The sequence below is a fragment of the Telopea speciosissima genome, chromosome 7 (assembly GCF_018873765.1).
Source record: "Telopea speciosissima isolate NSW1024214 ecotype Mountain lineage chromosome 7, Tspe_v1, whole genome shotgun sequence".
Taxonomy (NCBI): domain Eukaryota; kingdom Viridiplantae; phylum Streptophyta; class Magnoliopsida; order Proteales; family Proteaceae; genus Telopea; species Telopea speciosissima.
Window position 1 is genome coordinate 59867432 of NC_057922.1, and position 13324 is coordinate 59880755.

At 38.9% G+C, this 13324-nt stretch overlaps 1 protein-coding gene across 1 annotated transcript; it reads right to left on the bottom strand.

Moving 5' to 3' along the window:
• Positions 1 to 1616: 1616 nt before the first annotated feature.
• On the bottom strand, positions 1617 to 2864 carry LOC122668744 (transcription factor bHLH87-like). Its single transcript, XM_043865278.1, has one exon. The coding sequence runs from the start codon at positions 2862 to 2864 to the stop codon at positions 1701 to 1703; it is 1164 nt and encodes a 387-aa protein (XP_043721213.1). The 3' UTR covers positions 1617 to 1700.
• Between the last annotated feature and the right edge of the window lie 10460 nt (positions 2865 to 13324).

The following is a 13324-nucleotide window of genomic DNA, read 5'->3' on the forward strand; positions in this document are numbered from 1 at the left end:
CTGTGAAGGTGGATGTACAAGATATAGCTCAATCAATGCCTTGGCTCTAAAGCTCTTTTCAATAGCTCATATGATTTTCCAATTGAAGCTTAGATTAAATGCGATGATTTTCAAGTTTTCCAATTTTCAAGCTTAGATCCTTCCCACAAAATATATATGTATTATACTTATTGACTAGCCATGCAACAACTCAATATGATCTACAAAGTAGAGAGGAAATAAAGGGAAGCAAAATGATTGAAAGCTTAAATAGAAAAAGGAGAAAGAACGCTACGGCATGTACCTGCACCCAGACACAGCCTAGCACGAAAAGACTGGCACACCCCCTGATAAGGCGAAAAGGATCAAAGGTACACTGGTCTTTTTGGGCTGAGCTGTGTTTGGCGTAGGTACAAGCAGCCCCTAGCAACTGGTTAGCGTTCCTTTTCCCAATAGAAAATTATTACTTACATGTATTTTCAGGCCTAACCCTATATCAGGCTAGGGCTGGGCTTGGACCTAAATGAGGTGGGCTGTTCGGGCTAATTCAGGGCCAGTTTGATCAGGCCCATATTGTCTGGCTCAGCCCAATTTGCATCCTTATATATTCAGCCATAGCCCATAGGTGTGATGCGTCAACGCTATACCATCTCCCAAAAGTCTAATTTTCAAAGTCAAAATCCCTCCACAATGATGTGAAAATTGGAATTCTACTACACACCAGTTTTGTTATATGAGATCCCAAAATATTTTGTCAAACTTGAAAAAGCTAGAAAACAAAAGAGAAGGTGGGGAAAATATTGCAGTAAAGCCAAAGAGAGAGATTTGAGGGGTCTCATCTCAACAGAAATTCCTAATTTTAGCAAACAATCACAGCCACAACAAACCTCTTTTTCATCTGTAAACAGTAAAGACAAAAAAAGAAACCATTTAAAGTAACAAAAAATCAAATTTCATGACCAACCCAACCATCATCAACTTCATCATCTTCATCAACAAGGACAAGAAAAATAATAACCATAACAAACTACTAAACACCAAAAATCATAAGAAGTTAGTAATGGATAAAAGGTTACAATTGGTGAACTGACCCAAATAACAAAACGCAAATGCCAAAATGGAAGAATGGATACACGTGCACACCACAATGGCTATGGAGAGGTTGGGGGGGGGGGAAGTTTCAAGGGCACGCTTGGGTTGAACCAAGAGGGGACAGGCCCACTGACTAGGGTTCACAAGCCCAAAGAGAATGTCTTTCACATTAAAAAAATATAGCCACCATAGAGATCTCCAAGGAAACTTAGGTTTAAGTAACCATAGAATAATAATAATCTCTCTTGTAAAGAAAAGAGAAAGTGATAGACCATTTTGATCTTAATCATGGTTGCTATAATTGTTGAAGCTTTTCCCATTTTTCTCTTCTTTCTCTTCCTTCTTGGGTGGTGGGTCATGGGTCTCTGTTGCTAGTAATGATGGTTAAGATTGACTATTGAGAGACCTTATCTTTGCTCCCTACTTGTGGTTTCCTTTGTAATGATGAAGACTATGATAAGAGTCTGGTTTTCTTGAAATTGGGTTGGGGTTTGGTCCTGGTGATTCAGCTCCTGCAAATCATGATTAAGGTATGATAATGGGTCTTAGGATTAAAGTTCTGGATTAAGAAGTAAGAGAGAGAGAGAGAGAGAGAGAGAGAGAGAATTTTTTCCCCCTTCTCCAGGGATTTAGGGTTTTGGGAGAGGGAAAAAGGTCTGCATGCAAAAAGGGTGTCTGAAATTGAATGAAGTTGAAGGGAAGGGAAGGGTGGAAGAGTTGGAATTCACAGAATCAAGCTTGTTTCCCATATTCTCCAATGCTTTAACTTGTGATCTCAAGAACTTGAGATAATTTGCAGCTTCATCAAGCATTGTAGCAGTATCCATCTTGCTTCCACCAGGAACTAGCCTCTGTAAAACTCTAATTCTCTCACTTATTCTCTCTCTCCTATGCCTTGCAGCTACTGTCTGTGGATCATTAGAAATCCTGACATTCTTCCTCTTAGGCTTTTCCACTACTTCCATTCCTAGATTCACAGGCCTGAATACTGCAGCTCTATATATCATTTCCTTCATGTGTGCAATGGCCTCAGTGTCAGGCTCATCAACTGAACATGATAAAGAAGAATTGCTTGGATGTTGAAAGTTGATATTTGATGATCCTTGATGATGTTGATTCTCCACCAATCTGGGTTTCGTCGATCTCGGAAAGTTCTCAGAGATTAGCTGAAATCCACCTTCAGTAGTTGATGAATCTGATTGAAGAAGATCAAAATAATGATAATTCACATCCACCTTACTTCTCTTATTTGTAGTAGTAATGGTAATGGAGTCCAAAGCCTTGGAAGGACCTTGTGGTGAGACTACTGAGACAGCTTCTTCCATGATCTCGCATGCCTTACTACCGATGTTTTCGGATTCTCCGGAAGAGACAGCACTGTTAGAACCAAAATTCCATCCATTTCTGTAATCTGCAGACAAGATCATTGAAATTCCATCATCTTCAACTGATGTATCAGTATTAATGCTATTGGTTGCTGATAACAAACAGTCCAAAGGCTCAAGTGATGAGACTGTCACCCCTCCAGAGAGTAATCCACCATTACCAACACTAAAATCTGTGATTTGAGCCATTAAAGCTTCTCCCCAAGTAGAAGTTGGAGTTGCTGCAGCAGCATTGATGGAATTCATGACAGTTCCTATATCACATGTAGTAGTAGTTCTTTGGAGTTCTTGAATTGAACCCAATACAATATCTTGTGGGAGATCCATCATAGAGCTCTGATCTTCATTTTCATTTTGTTGGTGATTGATCCATGAGCATGATGAGTTGTCCCAACCCAAATTATCCATAATTTTGATTCTTGTTTCTGTAAACTGTGAAAAAATCAAATACATGATATACCAACCCCCATTGACAAGAAACAGAAAAAAGAAAAAAAAAAACCAGATACAAAATCAAGAAAGACAAAAATGTAGAATTTGAAAGAAGAGAAAATGTAATTAATTACAAGTACCTGGTCAAGATCTGCTGCCACCCCCAAGTCACCAAATATGAAGAAACAAGTTATGAGAACTTGAACAGCTCAACTATCTCTGAATCAAATCTCTGCAACACTAACAGTAGTGCTCTATAAGCAGTAAAAAATAACCATCTTCAGTACTCCATATCAATATAGAGATAGCCATATCTTTTGTGGACCAAATGGTTAGGTACCAAACTTTTCCTCTTCAACCTTGAACATGAGAGAAGGGTTTCAAGGGAAAATCAAAGTTATTGGGTTTCTTTCAATGGAATTAGAAATACAAGGTTTCCTCTTCAACCTATAAGATGTTATGAATAGGGTAGGATTGTTATAAATAGGTAGGGTTGATTAATGAATTAATTAATACTGGTAATGAAGAAGGAGACAGAGAGAGAAAGATGAAATTGATATATTTGTGTCAGTTTTGCAGTGTTTGTAAAGGAGAGAAGAATAGAAATTTAAGAGTTTTTTGGAAAGATAAGGGTTTTGGTGTCGTTTTGGTGGAGGGTGGTGTCGGAATTTTTTTTGCAGATGGAGAGCATGAGATTTCTCAGAAGCATTTTGAAAATTAATTATTAATTTAATAAATTAATTAATAATAAGAGTGAAAAAACTCTGAACCTCCTTTTTGGTTGCTATCAACTATTCCATGCGTGTCTGTAAAGTTCCAGTACCACACACTGCACATACAGAGAGAAAGAAAGAGAGAGAGAAAGAGAGAGAGAGATTAGGATTATTAATCATGGTTTAATCATAACCATAATTTTATTTACTTTCAACCACAATAGTTACAGTAGTGTTGACTGTGTTGAGGGTCACTGTAATTCCCATAGTCGGTTAGAAGAACACATATGGTCCCCTATTTGTTGTATAGATACTAGAGCCTTATATTGTCTTTTAGTATAGGTGGAGTGAAGTGAAGTGTGGTCCACCACCAGGTGGTGATCTCCAGTGATGAAAACTGATCTCATTTCTTATATAAATTAATAAATGTATCGATGGATTCATCATATACATATAGGTACTAGATGATGAGAATGAATCAACACCTCCCCCCATGTCCTACTAAAAGAAAAACAAAAATTACTAATAAAAATACAGAGATACTGTAGAACCACAGAAAATTTTATGTCGCCTAAGAATGTGTCATGGAATAATCATATATGTTATAGGTTTCTTTACTTGGTATTACGTGTTTTAAAATCGTGAGGCGTATCTGTCAAAAGGATAATACCATGTCATCGATAATAGGGTTTATGACACTTCATTGGTATCAGGGTTAGATTTAACTGTTAAGACTGTCAAGAATATGTATATATATGCATAAGATGTGAGGAGGTAGATGAACCAATTTCCTTTACCTCTAAATTTATGCATAATTATATGTATGTTCATGCTATGGTGCATCCACATAGGAGAGAGAGAGAGAGAGAGAGAGAGAGATTCATATTATCCAATTTTGGTAGAAGAAGAGGAAACAAGAAGTGTAGTCGTGCGATGGGGCCATGCACTTGCCCAGATAGGCTACGGTGTAGATCCATTACATAATTTTTAGGAGAGGGATTGATATGCTATCCTCCTTATAAGAAGTTTTGATAAACGTTTTTTCGTATACAAAGAATCTACATCATAAAATAAGGAAAGAAAAGAAAAAGATCGCTTGTAAAAGACATTCATATTGTGGTTGTGAGCCCGCTTTATTTCAAGCTCATGTAAGTGATCCTACAATATACACAATTTATAACTTTTAAAGTAGTGAGAATAACATTGTGTAGAAAGTTGAACATGATACCTAGCTATATAGTGATTGTATACATTATATATACATACAAGAACTATTTTTAGGGTAAGAGATCGCTGTCTGGGTTTGTAATGCATGTACCATTGTGGGGGCCAATAAGAGTGCACATAGAGAAATCAATTGAAAAGGGGTATTTGAGTTTATTGAGAATTAAACGATAAAAACACGTGATCCTATGTCTGGATGCAGGAGCCACGCGACTAGTTAGCGATCTTTTTCCCTTAGTTTTTAACCTACCAACAACTAATTTACATAAAGCCAAAAAAGAAAACTTAAAATAATAATAATAATTCTAATAACTTAAAATTGGTGGTGACCCACTCTCCTATCCAAAAGAAAAGAAAAAAAAAGCTAGCAATGAATTAAAAGAAAAAGATCTGCCCGAATCCCCAAAGAAAAAAATAATTAAATATATATCCACATGAATAGAGATACATGAACACATCCAGCTTGTCTAGCAGCATAAGAGTATTATAAGAAATGACACTGTGACATTGAAGTGTTAAACTTAACAACTTAAATTGGCAAGCAAAGGCTAGAGAGTCAGGAGGGAAGATAGCACACGCAAGTTGTTTCTAGGATTTTATCCTTTTCATCTCTATCTTTAACAATTTTCCCTATTCAGTTTTTCTTCATTTAAATGGACAATATATACTTGCAGTTTCAAGGAGAGAGAGAGAGAGAGAGAGAGAGAGGAAGTCCACTTGCAACCTATCATTACAGCTAAGAGAATCTGTGGATGGGTTGCCATAGCATTTCCAACTTCATCACCCACCCACCCCCAACCCTAAACCCTGCATGCACTGCTGCAACACTGCACCCACTGCACCTCTTCTTGTCAACCAACCCTTGTTATGTTTTACTTCACACCTCCTCGTCCGAAACCAAAAAAGGATAAACAAACTTGCCATTTGTTTGTAATTCATCACAAGGATGGTGAGTGAGTGGGGAGAGACAAAATTATTAAGATGACTCAATTGTGACTTGTGGGTCACCACTACTCATCAACAGTTGTGCCCTACTCACTACTATTCCATTATACTATTTATATATATATATATACATATATATTTGAAAGATGTCAGCTCCATGTTCCATCTATCTCTTCCTTCCCCTTTCTTAATTTATTTTTTTAAAGTAAAGTTGGGAGTGGAGAGGTTTGAAGTTGGTATATTAAGGCAGGTTCAATTCTTAGTCCTATCTCAGATGAGGTTTGGACTTGGTTTGAACCAGAACCAACCAAGGATTGAGGTATAGGTATCGGATACGGGATCGATCTCTGTCGATACTGATGTGACACTGATCCAGATTGGCCTGTATTGGTCTGGATCGGTCAATTTTACTCATACTTTTCATTAAAAAACTAGCGTAGTTGGTGAGCTGTGGTGTGCTTCATGCCTATGCTCACCAGGAGGCTAGCCTCCTCCTAGCTGTAACATCCTCCCCCCCCCCTTTAAAAAAAAAGGGGTTTTTTTACTACTTTACCCTTGATTCGATACCGATTCCCAATCCAAGATCAAGTAGGTATTAGTATCGGTCTCAGACAATACTGTTAGAACAAACACCAAACAAAACACAAACAAAAATGAAAAACAGAGCAATATGACATAGAGATTTAACGTGGTTCACACACCAATATGGTGTGCTACGTCCACGGGCGAAGACGAAGATGTTTCACTAAGTAAATCAAATAAAGTTACAATGGAGATCTCTCAAGAACACCCAAAAATGGCGTTGTTGCTCTCTCCCAGAAACCCAAAATCCAAAACCCCAAATCTCTGCACTCATTTTACAACAAAGCGGGTAAAGAATATAAATACGGATCGGACGATCCATTGGGTCAAGCCCTCCGCTACCATCACAGATCTCAGAAAAAGTTTCATTCGAATCGCCACAAAAAATGTCGGAGCGGATCATTCTTCGAAATAGATACAAGAATTCGAGACATACATAACAGATACCGATACAATCTAGAGGATACCACCGAACCGATACCGATACCTCATTCCATGGAACCAACAACTCATATAAAGATGGAGGTTCTGATTAGAATTGGTTTTTTTTTTGCCTGATGATGAGAAGGGATACATGGAATGTTCCAAGAAGGCAAGGAAGGCCCACTAACTGATTGATGATGTCTGATATATAATGGGCCGGCCCATATCATGAGAGATAAAAGTGGTCCCTATCCATCTATCTCGATCTTCTTCCTATCTCTCTCTGCAAGATGGCGTCAAACTCTCATTTAATGTCGGCATCAACAGAATCGTCCTTTCTTCAAACTCCGTTTTCCAGCTCAACAGATGTTGAGTTGTGATTTGTGAGCTGCACTATCCCCGGCTTGGCTGACGTCAGCTATGAGCCGCGCCGGTTTTAATTCTCGGCTCCAATAGTCCAGCTAAGCAAGGGCATGGACGGGTAAAAGGCCCAATTGTGAGTTGGGTTGTGGCCCACTTACTACAGTCAACTCTTGTAGAGAGTTCTATCCTATTATTAGGGCCCGCACGTGAACTGATGGGCTATATTCCTATGTGGCATCCTTTGAATGGGCAACCAACCAATACAATGGCCTTTTCCCAAGTGAGAAAAATCGTAGCTTCTGGAGCTGATGAGCTAGGGGACCATCTGATTCTCCCTTACTCCAATTACTCTCATAATCTTATTTGTGCACGGCCGTGCATAGTGTACGGATGTTTACTGAACCGTTGGATGAGAATGATGGTGCACAGTATACCACTCTAACCAATTCGACTGGCTCTGTGTATGCCACACGGTCATGCACAGAACCTTTTGCCTAACCTTTTGCCTAATCTTATTTCTCTCTCTCTCATTTTCAAGACACTATTTAACATTATCCTGCAATTCCTTAATATTGAATCCAATTATTTCTTATTTTATTTCTTTAGGTCCTTATTGCCAATTCTATTTCTCGAGGAGAGCCAGTTGAGCAAGACCTTTCTCCATCAATTCTGATTCAAAAACCTTAGGAGGGTTTAATGAACCCTATGTAGGATGGTGGGTGAATCTTCCTCTATGGGTGGAGGAATACTTTATCGTAAAAGTATTGTAAATCTTGTTACAAGCTATTTCACAAACAACAGGAGAAAATTTTAGCCCAAAAAAAATTAAAATCTAAGATATTACTAAAAAAGAAAAGATCTCTTTACAATCCCAGTCACCTATTATTTGGGTTCATGTTAATCAGACTATAGATAGGTGATGAGGCATAAAACACCCCACCTATCAGGGGCTGCCACATGGCCGACCCGACCTCAGTCCGAGAATTGAATTGGGCCGAGCAGGAAATCGGGCCGATCCCATCTCCGATAAGTCACCTGACAGAGCTAGACTCGCTCAAGCTAGCCGGTGGCTGAGGCCGAGCTCATACAGGTCAGCCATAGACTCCTGGCCGAGCTTACGGCCGAGACCAACCTCTCGGGCCGACCTCCGAGGCCGAGCCCTCCTCCACTGAAGCCGCCATTGCGTCCCACCGGGGATCTCCGGGCCACGTCAGCGCATCCCGAGAATCACGGGATAAGGATCGAGCCACGATCTCAACGCAACATGGAATCGCACTCTACATGGACTCTTACCTTAATAAGAGTCCGACCCCGACTCCACTCCGCTCTACGCGAGAGAACCTTCCGAAAGAAGGACTCCTACCATACTAGGATTCTCCCAACCGCCTCATCTCATCCTCACTCTATAAATACCCAGGTATGGAGTACCATTCATCATCTTGCTTTTACTACACAGTTACGCTGTTGCATTGGAGACCTGACTTGAGCATCGGAGAGTTCTAGGCCGGAGCCACACCGGCTCTCTTGTGCTCATCGCTTGGTTTTTACAAGTTCATCCGTGGACGAGCCGGGCATCGGAGGTTTTCACCCGCAACAATAGGCTAATCGGGCAATCTATGGACAGTTACCAATGCCAGTCATGCTACAAACAGTGAGAGTCTACGACAGATTGAATAATAATCGGTCTAAGTCCAACACCAGATCATTTACTAACTAGTTGCTCTGATCAAGACTACCCGTGTGACCAACTTTTGAAACCCCTATGGCCCAACCTGAGATAGTTAACACTCTAAAGGGAAATTTGGGTCCTTTGTAATGCGACACAGAGTGTACTGCACAATCCGACGGCCCACAGTGCTCGGGCATGCAGCCCAACACACAGGCGGGGTGTTGGACTGCACGCCCAAGCACTTTGGGCCGTTGGATGTGCACGACACAAAGAGGAGCCCAACGCCTCTAAAGAGGCAGAAGATCCACCAGTTCAAAAATCACCTAACAAACCCACCTTAGGTGAGACAATGGGGTCACTCCTTTTTCTTCTTTACAATTTCCAAAAGCTTGTATTGGAAAGGAAAAGCAGCATCAGTAATGTGTTCCTTTCTGGGTTTTAACAGGTTCCAACATAATTCAAACCGGTCAAGCCGATCAAATCCAGCCGAAAAACCCATACAGAACAGATTCCCTATTGGGCTGGCTTTGAATCCGGACTGCACTAGACCAAAACCAATATGAAGCCAATACAAACCTAAAAAGAAGGGGAAAAAAATCCATAATTGTTTACATAAATAAATGGCAACTGAAACCGTACTAGACTAGATCCGATAACAGAAATCGAAAATAAACCAAAACCAAATCGGACCGAAACAGAAATCAATCAAAACCGATCCTTCCCTTATCGGGCCGGGCCCGGCTATAGTTTGATCTAGTCCAGCCTTACCAAAGTCGGACCAAACCAACTGTTTGACACCCCCTAGCCATATGAACCAACAATTACTCACACACAAGCCTTGGCTCTTCAGTAAAATGGCAGGTTAGGGCAGTGTGCACATCAATAAAAAAGAAAAAATACTTGCCCAAACCCAACATCATTTATCAGGTTGGAGTGCAACCCATACTATATCTCACCTGATTGGGTTCAAAGTGGGTTGGCGTCATGAATGGCAAGGATCAAAAACCTTTTGAGTTAGGTAAGTGATGTAGGTTAAAACCTAGAGACTAAACATAAACATAGCTTGAGACTTATGATATCGATACGATATCTGATACATAAACATAAATAGATGTGTTTCGTACGATTTATGATCCCTATTTTTCATTAAAATAAATCAATATAAGTATAAATTTATAAATAGCTCGAGAGTTGTTTATGATTTATCACCATAAACTGTTAATATTTGTTTATGTCGGTACCACTAATGAATATGTGCAGAATTGCTATTTAAGTGAGGGTAAATTGGTAAAATAAACAAAAATTAAAACAAAGCCTCTCTTTTGTCCCCCCTCTCTCTCCAATCCCATCCGGCCCCACCATAATTCATGATATATTCTTCACTGAAGCATACCAAACCTATTTTTCATTATATAATCTATTATGTCTAGTAGTAACCAAATGATTATTGTTTATAGCTCATAACCTATTATTATAATTGATTATTTATAAATAGGTCATAGAGATAAATATAAACTAAGCCAAAGAGAGCCTAAGTTTTTCCTACAAAGACAACAATTCTAGCGTAAGGTAGGTTCCAAATACACCTAGAGTTTGTCTAGTTAGGGCTGGTAGTAACATACATAGAGTGCATATATGAGATAAACAACAAAAGAAACAAGGAGTGAACAATATAAATCCTAAGCTAAATACATTAGACTAAGCAAAATTCCAATTGAGTACCATAGGGGTCAAATTAGTCAAATACTACATGCATGACCTTTCAAAAATCGTAAAATTGCAAAGTTAACCAATAATAACAATAGTAGCCAATATTCATGTTAAACAGTAACACATTCAATATAAAGTAACTACGACATGCAATAGGCGAAAGGAAAATTAAAGAACAAAGGTAGGAGTAAGTAAACACCAACCGGATTTAGGGGAAGATGCAAATATTGACCAATTCTCATATACACAGTAGATCTGATCTTCCATGTTCACTGTACAACAGAGAAACAATGAAGAAAATCTATACAAGTGGGGGGAAGAGAGAGAGAGAGAATAGGAAGAAGAAATATAGAAGAAGGAGAGAAGAAGTTAAGAAGAAGATGAGAGAGAAAATTGAGACAAGAAGAGAGAGAGAGAATAGGAAGAAGAAATATAGAAGGAGAGAAGAAGTCAAGGAGAAGATGAGAGACAAAATTGAGAGAGTGAATTGGAAGAAGAAATATAGAAGAAGGAGAGAAGAAGTTAAGAAGAAGATGAGAGAGAAAATTGAGACAAGAAGAAGAAGAACAGCGAGGGAGAGAGAGAATAGAAAGAAAAAATATAGAAGGAGAGAAGAAGTTAAGAAGAAGATGAGAAAGAAAATTAAGACAAAAACAAGAAGAAGAATATAGAGAGAGAGAAACTCACGCATGAAGGAGCAGTTCCATTCCTCTTTTCATTATGTTCTGACATATTTGCTCAAAAGACATTCAAAGAGGGAAATAAGGGGAACCATGGGGGGCTAGGAGGTAGTTATAGGAGGTATTAAAAAAAAGGAAAATAAAAGAAAGGGAAAATCTAACTCGTGGGGGGTGAAAGTGAAGCAGTTACTATTAGAATTATATTTGGAATATAATTATATATTCCCTAATATGGACTAATATTAAATAAAGTAAAATTCAGGTTAATTATGGTATTAGTCTAATTAAGGGGGTCATTGAGTTATATTATGAATCCTATATGGACTGGCTTTAGTGTGGGCAAATAGATATCTATTGGGACTGTGATGAGTCAGATCCTATAGGGATTACTATATAAGGAGGGCTAGGTCCCCCCTCTACCTATAAAAAATTATTAGTTCTCAATTGCTATTGAAGAGTGCATTAAGAGAGAGAGATATTCAATGTTCACCGTCCCTGTGCATTCGGTATTCTCATCAGCCAGTTACTTTGGGAATAGAGGGGAAGCGCATAGATCTTTGGTCTTTATTTTCCACTGTGATCATCATCATGATAGATGCGAAACAAGGTTGGTGGTTCTATCCCTGATTTCTATTATTTATTTGATTATGTTCTTGAACGTCCTATGGAGATCCTGGCTTTTGGGATTTTGTCCCTATTCAGATCGATTTAATCTAACATGTGGTATCAGAGCAACCATAGATCCGTTCTTGAACCTATATGGATTCAAAATAATAGAATATGCTAAGTGATTTGAAATTTTTTCGGTTCGAATCAAGGTTTTTAGGGTTTTTTCAATTTTTTGAAAAATCCGTACGGACACGGCACACTGTCAATTTCTTTTAGCGGGCAAAAGTGGAATCTGACCATACAGTATGGAAAAGCACGGAATTTCAGAAATTTCGGTGGGTGGATCATCGTCGACGACGGTTGGACGGGCCGGCGACAGCCGCGAGTGGTCTCACTCACCGACAGTTGTTTAAAAAAAAAAATAAATAGCGTTCTAGGGTTTGCTATCGTGTGCCCCTAACAGCTATAAAGGATGCTAACGTGCGCCGGTCGGGTTGACCCATTTCCTGACCCGAAAACCCAAATTTCTGACCCATCTGGGTTGACCCGTACCCGATTGGGCCGATCTTGAATTGGGTCTGACCCGGAATTGGTTTGTTTGTCTGAACCAGTTTGACCATACGGACCAGTCAAACCAGTACAGTCAACCATTTTTTGCCTAAAACTTTGACCGGCTTTTCTGGGGGCTACGGGACTCCATTTGGGGTCCCATTTTTTACGTTGGCTCTATTTTTTTGTGCTCTACAAAGTGGTGCCCTCTGTTTTGATCAGATATGTATATTTTAAATAAATTTAGTATTCTTTGGATGCATACCATTTTTAGAATTTATCGGTTCGTTCCATTGGGAACCGAACCAATTTTCTGACTTGTTGGAATACCTACCTTGATAAACATAATTATTGATTTTTATGTTAGCTTTAAGACATTTAAGTCCCTTTGTCATAAATTATAAAATAACACAAATTATTTAAGGATATAAGTAATTTTGGAAAATCCCCAGAGAGGGTTTCATGGGTTCGGCAGGATGTAGTTGTCAAAGCAACCTTCCTTGTTGGATTTGTGAAACACCGGTCTCATACAGTTATGGGATATCCTTCAACTCTGATATGTGTGATCATACACCCAAAGGTGGAGGTCATGTATTGGTACTTGAAGGGGTACATATATAGTATGCATGTGAATAGGCTAACCCTAGAATTCTGCACACCTAAAGGTGGTGGATTTTGAAAGTTGAGTTGTATTCTCATGGCCATTGGTATGTACGGATTTTTATAATTGCATGTTGGGAATTCAGTCCAAATGTGTTTTCACAATGATGTGTGTAAAATTCTCATTAGCTTATGAGGTTTCAAGCTGTACTTACATCATGCAAATTATTGTACTGTTCATTGTTTAAATTTTCAATCATCTTTTCTGTCAACAATAACATGGTTACTATTGAGATTCTCACTGGGTCAAACTTTAAGAAGTAGAAAGAGGACATTATGTTTGTTATGAAAATGGCAGATGTGCACACG